The 12,594-nt window shown below is 45.4% G+C and overlaps 1 protein-coding gene across 1 annotated transcript; it reads left to right on the plus strand.

The window, feature by feature from the left end:
- Positions 1-2,088: 2,088 nt before the first annotated feature.
- On the plus strand, positions 2,089-12,280 carry LOC142304317 (uncharacterized). Its single transcript, XM_075346587.1, has 2 exons — positions 2,089-2,898; positions 8,839-12,280. The coding sequence occupies exon 2, from the start codon at positions 8,924-8,926 to the stop codon at positions 9,926-9,928; it is 1,005 nt and encodes a 334-aa protein (XP_075202702.1). The 5' UTR covers positions 2,089-2,898; positions 8,839-8,923; the 3' UTR covers positions 9,929-12,280.
- Positions 12,281-12,594: the final 314 nt, after the last annotated feature.

The following is a 12,594-nucleotide window of genomic DNA, read 5'->3' on the forward strand; positions in this document are numbered from 1 at the left end:
TTATTTATGCTAATTCTATTATAGAATCATCTTACTAAGTGACTAGAAGGACCTGTGCTGATGTCATACCCATGTGACCAAAAGGGATGGGGCCTCAGCCAACATAGCTGATACCAGAAAGCAGCATTATTTTTCTGTTGGCCGAGGCCCCGCCTCTTCTGGTCACATGGGTATGACATCAGCACAGGTCCTTCTAATCACTTAGTAAGACGATTCTAAAATAGAATTAGCATAAATAACAGGGGGTGGGCAAAAGGGCAGGGGGTCGGGAATCACTATGAATACCCCCCAGCTATCAGCTGATCAGCAGCTGCTGCCACTCAAAAAGCTGCTCATTTTAGAAACTTTACTTGCTTGTGTTTCAAAACACATGCTAGCTGACAACTAAAGGTATGTATAGAATCAGTATGATGGTGCCAGTATAGCAGTGGCTTTAGGTTATATAGGAAAATCCTGGTGATTGGTGCGCCTTAAGGTCTTTGTTCCTGTGTGCTTTTGCAAACATTATTCAGGATTTTTTTTATGTTTCTTTTGGAGTAATGATTTCTTCCTCGCAGAGTGACCTTTTTGCCCATGTTGATCCAGTGCTCGTTTCACTGTGGATAATGACACAATCTTACCAGCTTCCGCCAGCATCTTCACACGGTCTTTTGTTTTTTTTCTTGGGTTGATATGCACATGTCTGACCAAAGCACGTTCATCTCTGGTACACAGAACCCGTCTCCTTCCTGAGCGGTATGATGGCTGGACATTCCCATCTTGTTTGTAGTTGCGAATAATTGTTTGTACAGATGAACGAGGCAGCTTCAGGTATCTGGAAATTGCACCCAAAGATGAACCAGACTTGTGCAAGTCCACAATTCTCCTCCTGAGATCTTGGCTGATTTCTTTTGACTTTCCCATGATGCTACACAAAGAAGCAGTGTGTTTCAAGTGTGCATTACAATACATCCACAGGTGTGTCTCTAATTAACTCAGATGTTGCCAGTAAACCTATCAGAAGCTTTCAAAGACATGACATCATCATATGGGCTGTCCAATATTGTTTAAAGGCACAGTACTCTTATTGGGTGTAAACTTTTGACTTTGCAGAAAGTAATAAAAATGCCTTAAAACATTCTCTCTCTCTTGCGCTCATTATTCTGGCATTTGGCAAATATAAATAATTGTGGATCCTAATTGACCTAAAACTGGAAAGGTTTATTCTGATTTCATGTCAGATAGTGAGAAAAACCTGCAGATGTGTCTGTATAGAGAGCAGAAGGAAAAACCTGCAGATGTGTCTGTAAAGAGAGTGGAGGGAAAAACCTGCAGATGTGTCTGTACAGAGAGTGGAGGGAAAAACCTGCAGATGTGTCTGTATAGAGAGTGGAGGGAAAAACCTGCAGATGTGTATGTATAGAGAGCGGAGGGAAAAACCTGCAGATGTGTCTGTATAGAGAGCGGAGGGAAAAACCTGCAGATGTGTCTGTATAGAGAGCGGAGGGAAAAACCTGCAGATGTGTCTGTATAGAGAGCGGAGGGAAAAACCTGCAGATGTGTCTGTATAGAGAGCGGAGGGAAAAACCTGCAGATGTGTCTGTATAGACAGCGGAGGGAAAAACCTGCAGATGTGTCTGTATAGAGAGCGGAGGGAAAAACCTGCAGATGTGTCTGTATAGAGAGCGGAGGGAAAAACCTGCATATGTGTCTGTACAGAGAGTGGAGGGAAAAACCTGCAGATGTGTCTGTATAGACAGCGGAGGGAAAAACCTGCAGATTTGTCTGTATAGAGAGCGGAGGGATAAGATTAGTAAATATATGCTGGAACATGTAGTACACACCATACTCAAATGATTGTCTCCATGTGATGAAATGCTCAGACATGCTGGGAGTTGTAGTCCCCAGCTTACAATACGCACGTGATTGTTATGCAATGTTCATAGCACAGCTGTGTCAGTAATATTATATTTATCTCTGTATAATGGGGGGGGAATTAACAGAGAAAAGGAAGAGGGATGTGTAGGGAGCAGGGACAGCCCGGGGAGGGAGAGGCTGGCACATTCTCACAGGACGCACTAGGGTTAAGTAAGGTGAACGCTCAGCCTCAGATGAACTCTGCGGGGCAGGGAGAGAAGTGTGTACAGAGATAGAGACAGAGCATGAGCCGCCCGGGGAGACTGCAGCCAGCACCCAGCCTGCTCCTGCCCGACAGCCGGGGAGACTGCAGCCAGCACCCAGCCTGCTCCTGCCCGACAGCCGGGGAGACTGCAGCCAGCACCCAGCCTGCTCCTGCCCGACAGCCCGGGGAGACTGCAGCCAGCACCCAGCCTGCTCCTGCCCGACAGCCCGGGGAGACTGCAGCCAGCACCCAGCCTGCTCCTGCCCGACAGCCCGGGGAGACTGCAGCCAGCACCCAGCCTGCTCCTGCCCGACAGCCCGGGAGACTGCAGCCAGCACCCAGCCTGCTCCTGCCCGACAGCCCGGGAGACTGCAGCCAGCACCCAGCCTGCTCCTGCCCGACAGCCCGGGGAGACTGCAGCCAGCACCCAGCCTGCTCCTGCCCGACAGCCCGGGAGACTGCAGCCAGCACCCAGCCTGCTCCTGCCCGACAGCCCGGGAGACTGCAGCCAGCACCCAGCCTGCTCCTGCCCGACAGCCCGGGGAGACTGCAGCCAGCACCCAGCCTGCTCCTGCCCGACAGCCGGGGAGACTGCAGCCAGCACCCAGCCTGCTCCTGCCCGACAGCCCGGGGAGACTACAGCCAGCACCCAGCCTGCTCCTGCCCGACAGCCGGGGAGACTGCAGCCAGCACCCAGCCTGCTCCTGCCCGACAGCCCGGGAGACTGCAGCCAGCACCCAGCCTGCTCCTGCCCGACAGCCGGGGAGACGGGGAGCCTGACAGCCGGAACCACCCAGGTACAGAGGGAACCTGACGTGCAGAGCTGACACTCTAATATAGGACTGATGGGGGCAGCCTGACCTGCAGAGCTGACACTCTAATATAAGACTAATGGAAGAGCCTGACCTGCAGAGCTGACACTCTAATATAAGACTGATGGGGGGAGCCTGACCTGCAGAGCTGACACTCTAATATGACTGATGAGGGGAGTCTGACCTGCAGAGCTGACACTCTAATATAGGACTGATGGGGGGAGCCTGACCTGCAGAGCTGACACTCCAATATAGGACTGATGGGGGGAGCCTGACCTGCAGAGCTGACACTCCAATATAGGACTGATGGAGGGAGGCTGACCTGCAGAGCTGACACTCCAATATAGGACTGATGGAGGGAGGCTGACCTGCAGAGCTGACAGTCTAATATAGGACTGATGGGGGGAGCCTGACCTGCAGAGCTGACACTCCAATATAAGACTGATGGGGGGAGCCTGACCTGCAGAGCTGACACTCCAATATAAGACTGATGGAAGAGCCTGACCTGCAGAGCTGACACTCTAATATAAGACTGATGGGGGGAGCCTGACCTGCAGAGCTGACACTCTAATATAAGACTGATGGGGGGAGCCTGACCTGCAGAGCTGACACTCTAATATAAGACTGATGGGGGGGAGCCTGACGTGCAGAGCTGACACTCTAATATAAGACTGATGGGGGGAGCCTGACCTGCAGAGCTAACACTCTAATATAAGACTGATGGGGGGAGCCCTGACCTGCAGAGCTGACACTCTAATATAAGACTGATGGGGGGAGCCTGACCTGCAGAGCTGACACTCTAATATGAGACTGATGGGGGAGCCTGACCTGCAGAGCTGACACTCTAATATGAGACTGATGGAAGAGCCTGACCTGCAGAGCTGACACTCTAATATAAGACTGATGGGGGGAGCCTGACCGGCAGAGCTGACACTCTAATATAGGACTGATGGGGGAAGCTTAACCTGCAGAGCTGACACTTTAATATAGTGATGGGGGAGTCTGACCTGCAGAGCTGACACTCTAATATAAGACAATGGGGGGAGCCTGACCTGCAGAGTTGACACTCTAATCTGAGACTGATGGGGAGAACCTGACCTGCAGAGCTGACACTCCAATATAGGACTGATTGGGGGAGTCTGACCTACAGAGCTGACACTCTAATATGAGACTGATGGAAGAGCCTGACCTGCAGAGCTGACACTCTAATAAAGGACTGATGGGGGGAGTCTAACCTGCAGAGCTGACACTCTAATATGAGATTGATGGAAGAGCCTGACCTGCAGAGCTGACACTCCAATATAGGACTGATGGAGGGAGTCTGACCTGCAGAGCTGACACTCTAATATAGGACTGATGGGGGGAGCCTGACCTGCAGAGCTGACACTCCAATATAAGACTGATGGGGGGAGCCTGACCTGCAGAGCTGACACTCTAATATGAGACTGATGGAAGAGCCTGACCTGCAGAGCTGACACTCTAATATAAGACTGATGGGGGGAGCCTGACCTGCAGAGCTGACACTCTAATATGAGACTGATGGGGGAGCCTGACCTGCAGAGCTGACACTCTAATATAAGACTGATGGGGGAAGCTTAACCTGCAGAGCTGACACTTTAATATAGTGATGGGGGAGTCTGACCTGCAGAGCTGACACTCTAATATAAGACAATGGGGGGAGCCTGACCTGCAGAGTTGACACTCTAATCTGAGACTGATGGGGAGAACCTGACCTGCAGAGCTGACACTCCAATATAGGACTGATTGGGGGAGTCTGACCTACAGAGCTGACACTCTAATATGAGACTGATGGAAGAGCCTGACCTGCAGAGCTGACACTGTAATCTGTGGTTCTTGTTATAATGGTGGAGGTAGCAGTCTGATATATGACTGCTTTATAGGAGGGAAAGGGGATATGTTACTGCAGAGCTGACACAGCAGGAGGTTCTAATATATTACCAATTGGGAAGAGTGAAGAGCTGCAGAGCTGACACTCTAATCTGTAGAGCTGACACTCTAATCTGTAGAGTTGACACTCTAATCTGTAGAGCTGACACTCTAATCTGTAGAGCTGACACTCTAATCTGTAGAGCTGACACTCTAATATGTAATTGCTGACACTCTTACAGGGCGCTCTGATAAATGAATAGTGACAGACATCTATGATTTTAATGATGACAGTCTAATATGTGACTGCTGCATAATAAGGGAGACAGCACAGAGGTAATGCAGAGCGGACACTCTCAGCAGGGCGCTCTGTGACTCACTGCTGTGCTGCAGAGCTGACACTCTAATTTATGATCACTGATCTGTAATGTGATATAAAACTAATATGTGACTAATCTCTGATTCTTACATAATATTAGGAAGACTGACAGTCTAATATGTGACTGCTTAGGATAGGTTAACCATATCAGATCGGGACCGACACCCAGCATCCAAACACTCAGCTGTTATAAGCTCCATCCGGATGTAAACATTGAACGGAGCCGAACCGCACAGCTTCATCCAGTGACACGAGCGCTGTCTCCTGTACAGCAGCTCTAGTCTCCATTGACGCTCTAATATGTGACTGTTATACTGTAAGAGATGGAACAGCAGAGCTGACACTCTAATATGTGACTGTTATACTGTAAGAGATGGAACAGCAGAGCTGACACTCTAATATGTGACTGCTATATATACTGTAAGAGATGGAACAGCAGAGCTGTCGCTCTAATATGTGACTGCTATACAGTAGGAGGTGGAACAGCAGAGCTGATGCTCTATTTATGTGACTGTTATAGTGTAAGAGATGGAACAGCAGATCTGACTCTCTAATATGTGACTGCTATACTGTAAGAGATGGAACAGCAGAGCTGACGCTCTAATATGTGACTGCTATATATACTGTAAGAGATGGAACAGCAGAGCTGACGCTCTAATATGTGACTGCTATACTGTAAGAGGTGGAACAGCAGAGCTGACGCTCTAATATGTGACTGTTATACTGTAAGAGGTGGAACAGCAGAGCTGACGCTCTAATATGTGACTGCTATACTGTAAGAGGTGGAACAGCAGAGCTGACGCTCTAATATGTGACTGTTATACTGTATGAGATGGAACAGCAGAGCTGACGCTCTAATATGTGACTGCTATACTGTAAGAGATGGAACAGCAGAGCTGACGCTCTAATATGTGACTGCTATACTGTAGAGATGGAACAGCAGAGCTGACGCTCTAATATGTGACTGTTATACTGTATGAGATGGAACAGCAGAGCTGACGCTCTAATATCTGACTGCTATACTGTAGAGATGGAACAGCAGAGCTGACGCTCTAATATGTGACTGCTATACTGTAGAGATGGAACAGCAGAGCTGACGCTCTAATATGTGACTGCTATACTGTATGAGATGGAACAGCAGAGCTGACGCTCTAATATGTGACTGCTATACTGTAAGAGATGGAACAGCAGAGCTGACGCTCTAATATGTGACTGCTATACTGTATGAGATGGAACAGCAGAGCTGACGCTCTAATATGTGACTGTTATACTGTAAGAGATGGAACAGCAGAGCTGACGCTCTAATATGTGACTGTTATACTGTATGAGATGGAACAGCAGCTACTATGACACTTCTCCCCATGTGATGCCCCCTTTGTACACTGCCTGTCTTTGCACAGATCTTTGGATAGGACCCGGGGTTCATTGTCTGTGGGATAGGAAAATCTTCTGCTTTCCAAGAAATGATTACACAATTATTAATGCACAATAACGCGGCGCACCTCCCCCCGGCCGAGTTATCGCAAGCGCCAAAAGCGTTGTGTGGGTTTCACTAGATAAATATGTGTCTGTCTGCTCGGAAGCCTGGTGCTTCTCTGTTATATAGGAAACGTGGAGTACATGCCTGACATCAGCTGTAAGGTCTATGTATGTCGTTAGGGAGATGGACAACTTCTCCAGACCGTACGACAATGTATAGAATGGGAGTTGGGATAACAGATGGGAAAATCCAGAATGATAGGATGGATTTAGGTTTGGAGATCAGTTATAGGTTTAGAGATGGTTGGGATTAGTGTCGGATATCTAGGGTTAAGGTCAGAGATGAGGTAAGAGGTAAAGATGGTGGAGATTGGAGAGGGTGCGAGAATGGGTTTGGTTTAAGGGTTAGGAGTCAGGAATACAGGATGATAAGGGTTAGATAACTAGCGTTGGAATAGAGATTTAGGTGTAAGAGTTAAATGTAGAGTTGGTTTTGGTTACATAACCAGATGTGAAGTTAGGATTGGGGCAGAAATCGAAACCTACTTGTAGGACTTAGCAATAGAGATAATTTGGGTTTCTTGTTCTTGAGATCTAGGTTAGGGTAAGAGATCCAGGTTATTGTTTTAGAGCAATGGTATGGTTCAAAGTTTGGCTTTAGGGTTAGGGATACCACTTTTTCCTCAAGTTTTTAAGGTTATGGTTATAATTCTAGAACTAGGGTTGCAGATGCAGATCTAGGTCGCAGTTTTGGGTTAGGGTTGAAGGTCTAGCTCTAAAATTAGAGTTGAAAGTCTACCTCCAGATTTAGGTTTAGTAATCTAGGATCAGAGTAACAATTGAGGTCTAGCTGTTACTGTTTGAGGTAGATCTAGGTCAGGGTTAAATATCTATAGTTATAGAGTTCAAGGTTTGGCTGTAGAGTTTGAGATTGAGATCTAGGTCACAGTTTTGGGTTAGGGTTGAAGGTCTAGCTGTATAATTAGAGTTGAAAGTCTACCTCCAGGTTTAGGGTTAGTAATCTAGGATCAGAGTAACAATTGAGGTCTAGCTTTTAGTGTTTGAGGTAGATCTAGGTCAAGGTTCAAGATCTAGAGTTAGGGTTCAAGTTTTGGCTGTAGAGTTGTAGTTGGAGATATAGGTCATAGTTTTGGGTTAGGGCTAAAGATCTAGAATGAGGGATCAAGGTCTATCGCCATGGTTAGTGTTAGAAATCTAGTATTAGGATATCGATTGGTGTCTTAATATCACTTTTTATGGTAGAAGTTAATAGGGTTCTGGGTTATAGATCTAGGTCAAGGTTAAAGATCTAGATATAGAGTTAGACATGAAGGTCTCGGTAGCTACTGGTTTAGGTTTAATAATTTAGTATTAGAGTGGCGACTACAGTTTAGATGTTAGAGATCAAGCTCTAAGATCTAGCTATAGAGTTAGACTTGAAGGCCTAGCTAGCTACTGGTTTAGGTTTATTACTTTCGTATCAGCACAAAGACTAAAGTTCAGATGTTAGTGTTTGAGGCAGACGTAAATAGGGTTCTGAGTTAAAGATTTAGGTCATGGTTTTAAAATTAGAGTTAGAGATCAAGCCCTAGGATTAGGTTTAGAGATCTAGGTTGTGGTTTTAAGGTTAGTGGAAAAGATCAGAGCTAGGTTATAGTTTGAGGTCTAGGTCAAGGTTTTAGGCTTTGAGGTATAGATATAGATCTATATTGTAGGGTAGTGGTTGCTAAAAAATAGTTTCATGCAGACCAATGAACTGTGACATGTTTACAAGCAAAATTGACTTTATGGTAGTGATTTGTCTCATTTATTTTACACCAAAGCTTTTGAACCACCAACTGTGTCCTGCTATAGAGTTCTCGACTTATGAGCAAACCCTTAGAAAATGTTTATGTTGTGGTTTAGGTGGGACGTTCTCTTGGAAAGCTTTCTCGTCATCAGTTGTACACAGGAAGACATCTGAACATTTATGGCCCCATAGATCATGGAGAAAAATATGTAATGCTTTGGTCTCTGCGGGGGAAATGCATAAAAATATCAAATCCAACAAACTCCAAGTCCATCCAGGGAAACAATTCTAGAAGTAAAATGTTCTGTATGTCATATGTGCTGGTTACATAATATTGTTTTTTTTTCTGTCTGCTTTCAGTCATAACTGATCCCTATTTTTTTTTCTACAGGACTTTACTCTTTGACATCCAACCACGCACAATCCTGGCTCAACTCAGCGACCTTTCGCCTCCGGCCCTCTCCCCTTATCCTAATATGAATGGTCAGGTGCCTTGCTCCACCTCCGAGGATCTGTCTCCTCAGCAGGCTCCTCCTACTCTTGAACCCTATGCTTCTCCTCCAGCTTCAGAACAAAACCCTTCTGAGGATACCTTATCAACAGGGTCCCTTCTATCTGGTTCTGGCCTCCTTCTTGCTCGTTCTCTTCTTGGCCGCCGAAGTACTTCTACTTCACCAAATAGTTCACCATCACCCAATAGCCTCCGCCGTCGTCGAGAGTTCACTCCAGATGAAAAAAAAGATGATACTTACTGGGACAAACGAAGAAAAAACAACGAGGCGGCAAAACGCTCAAGAGAGAAACGTCGTGCTGGTGACCTTGCCCTAGAAGGACGTGTCATTGCTCTTCTGGAGGAGAATGCGAGGCTACGAGCTGAATTGCTTGCTCTTCGATTCCGCTTCGGCCTGGTCCGGGATCCATGTGAGGAAGCTCGTGGGACATATACACAGCCATGTGGTCTCCATGATCCTACTCCACCAAACCCTACCCCACCGATGCCTCATTCAGAAGATTCTGGATTCTCTACTCCCAGTGTAGGCAGTCCAGTTTTCTTTGAAGACAGAGTTCCTGAACCGGAACCTCAAATTTTACCACCATCATCCATAAATTATTATGGTCCTGTTCCAGGAGACACTGTAGAAAATCCTCGCATGAGACTTGATAACCATCCAGACTCATATAAAAGCCTCCCACATAAGTTGAGGTTTAAGGCCTGTGCTCCAGGTGAGGAAGGACCTCATGCTGCACCACCTGTCCCGAGAGAGATGAACAGTTTTCCTACAGACGTGGCCCAAGCTTTCCCCCAGCAGCCAATGGCTTGTCAACGGGGACGATGGGGGAACCAAGGTCAGGATGGAATTCCAGCTCAGGCTGCAGAAAACACAGAACTTAGGTCTCAACTTGCCTCACTGTCCGCGGAGGTGGCCCAACTGAAGAGAATTTTTTCAGAGCAGATGATAGGTCGAAGTGGACCTGATTAGTACTGTAGAAACTCAGGAGCCATAAATCTGTGCATATGACTAACCAGAAATACTTGAGAGACTTATTACAAAAGCCACACAACTGGTTTCCTCTACTTACCTGAAACGCGTCAGCTGCTCCACATAAGAAGGCATGATTTCATGAGTCTGGTGCTAATAAGACATTACCTTACTGTACTTTGCCAAAGGACATTGAAGCAGCCCGGTGGTTGAGATATACAGTGAACTGATGTGACCTTGTTTCCTCTGCTTGAGGGAAGGCGTAATATAATACTGTTTGGAACGAGGTGGAAAAAAAAAAGTGTTTGTATTTTATGTGTCACATTGCCAAAATTTTTGAAAATACGTCCTGTTGGGCCACATTGATGCAATTTTTTCACTTTTTTTAATCTCACAAAACTTAAGTGGAGGCATAGTGACCTCCTTAAATTGGCACTCCTTCATCGGCACCTCGTCACTGTCACTATGGCATAACATTGCCAAATGCAAATGTTAGGACACAGATGTAGAACAAAATATGTTCAGGTGTGAGAGTCATGTGTGATTGTGATCCATGAAATATTCACCAAAATTGCACCAGTCCAAGTGCCCTTTTTCCTCATCATACTACAATGGTTCCTGCTTATCTTATGTTCTCACAACTTTTTGGATCAGAGTCAACAACCCAACCAGCTCTACGTCAAGAGCATGAGAAGACAGCCATGAACCTTCCTGAAGTGTAAATTATGTAGAGTTATCGCTTGAGAGTCAAATACTTGTGGTCTGAATGGTGCTAAAAAATTAGTCGATATGTGATTATATGACGTCAGTTAAAAAATTAGTCATTATGTGACATCACACAGGCCAGGACTGTTCAATAGACATTTGTCCAGTCGTGGTATCTTCTGTCTGTCCGTTTTATATACCTCGTAATTATTTCTCTTTCATTCTCTCAATTACCTCTGCGTTGCCAAATGCCAGATAACAACTTTACCTCTCCAACTTCTCCAAGACCTTCTCCAGTTTTTTTCTTGAGGGATTCTCTTACCATAGGGTTGGCCCTCCACTTGTTCATGTCCATGGCCTCAATCTCTCCAGATTTCTCCCTATCTATAGTTTTCCATATAGTCTCTGAGATTTCATGTATGAACATTTCCAAGATCTCTCCACCAGACACCAACTTTTTATCTTTCAGGGTCTCCATCACATTCCACGTGATGAGGATTTTATAGGAGGTAGATAGAGAATTTCTGAAGGCATCGGGGGTAGGAGTATTATGGCTGTTAGGACAAGCTATCGTTTCGAAGACCGGTTGGCATGGTCTCAACAGGTGCTGTCACTTTTGGGCATAACTTGCTTCTAGCTGTTAGTTAGACATTCTACCCCATGAAGCCTTGATCTATACACCATTGGTTTCCACCATCAGAAGTACCTTCTTCAGGCCAAAAGTTTGTATTTTCTTCCATTTCATCCACTTCAAACGTCATCCTTCCTCATCTCCAGTTACCCAATGTGTCATACTGAAACAAGCTCACTTTGGCACCAGGGGGTGAAGGTTGCAGAATACAATCCTCAACCCTGGTTCCTGAAATTCAGTATGATAGCTGACATATGGACAATCAATGCTGCCCCACCTCAGATCAATCCTTAGCTGTATTATATATATTACTACCAAACACTTGCTATAATCAGCCATTTTCCTGCTGATTGGTTAGTGTTAGTGAAAGTCCATGAAAGTTTCCATAAATCCATAAATTGTGCCCCCTCCAAAGGATGCCCAAGGCAGCTGCCTACTCTGCCTTCTCCATATCCTTCCTTCCTTTTCCTGCTGATTGGTTAGTGTTAGTGAAAGTCCATAAAAGTTTCCATAAATCCATAAATTGTGCCCCCTCCAAAGGGTGCCTGAGGCAGCTGCCTACTTTGCCTTCTACGTATCTTTCCTTTCTTCCTTCCATCCATCGTTTTCCTGCTGATTGGTTAGTGTTACCAAAAGTCCATGAAAGTTTCCATAAACCCATAAATTGTGCCCCCTCCAAAGGGTGCCCGAGGCAGCTGCCTACAACATATCTTTCTTTCTTTCCTTCCTTTCTTCCTTTCTTTTCCTGCTGATTGGTTAGTGTTAGTGAAAGTCCATTAAATTTTCCATAAATCCATAAATTGTGCCCCCTCCAAAGGGTGCCTGAGGCAGCTGCCTACTCTGCCTTCTCCATATCTTCTTCCCTCCCTTCCTTCCGCCATGTTTGGATTGCCAATTTTGCTTTGGGTACAAGGGCTATACAGATCCTATAGATATACCGTGTATATATATATATATATATATATATATATATATATATATATATATATATATATATATATATATATATATATATACTCCCATCCCTCTTTCTCACCTGCTTATTATGTGAACATACACTACATGTGTTAAGTACTGATCCTTGTAAATAAAGAAATTATTTGTTTTACAGTATGGATGTATTGTTTCTTTGATTTTAAGATTATATAGTAACAATAACAAATGCGGCATGTAGGCAATGATGACCAATTTAGTGCAAACACTAAAGAGCCCCAATTAGAAAAAATGTCTTGAATAAAAGCTCAGCTTTCATTTTTTGACCTTCGTATTACGACATCAAGGTCCAGGTATTGGTGAGTTGGCTGAGGAATCAAGCATACTTCAGACATGG

Source organism: Anomaloglossus baeobatrachus, chromosome 4, assembly GCF_048569485.1.
Source record: "Anomaloglossus baeobatrachus isolate aAnoBae1 chromosome 4, aAnoBae1.hap1, whole genome shotgun sequence".
NCBI lineage: Eukaryota > Metazoa > Chordata > Amphibia > Anura > Aromobatidae > Anomaloglossus > Anomaloglossus baeobatrachus.

Excerpts from the sequence above, each read along its gene's own strand:
- LOC142304317 (XM_075346587.1), top strand. The coding sequence starts at position 8,924 with ATGAATGGTCAGGTGCCTTGCTCCACCTCCGAGGATCTGTCTCCTCAG.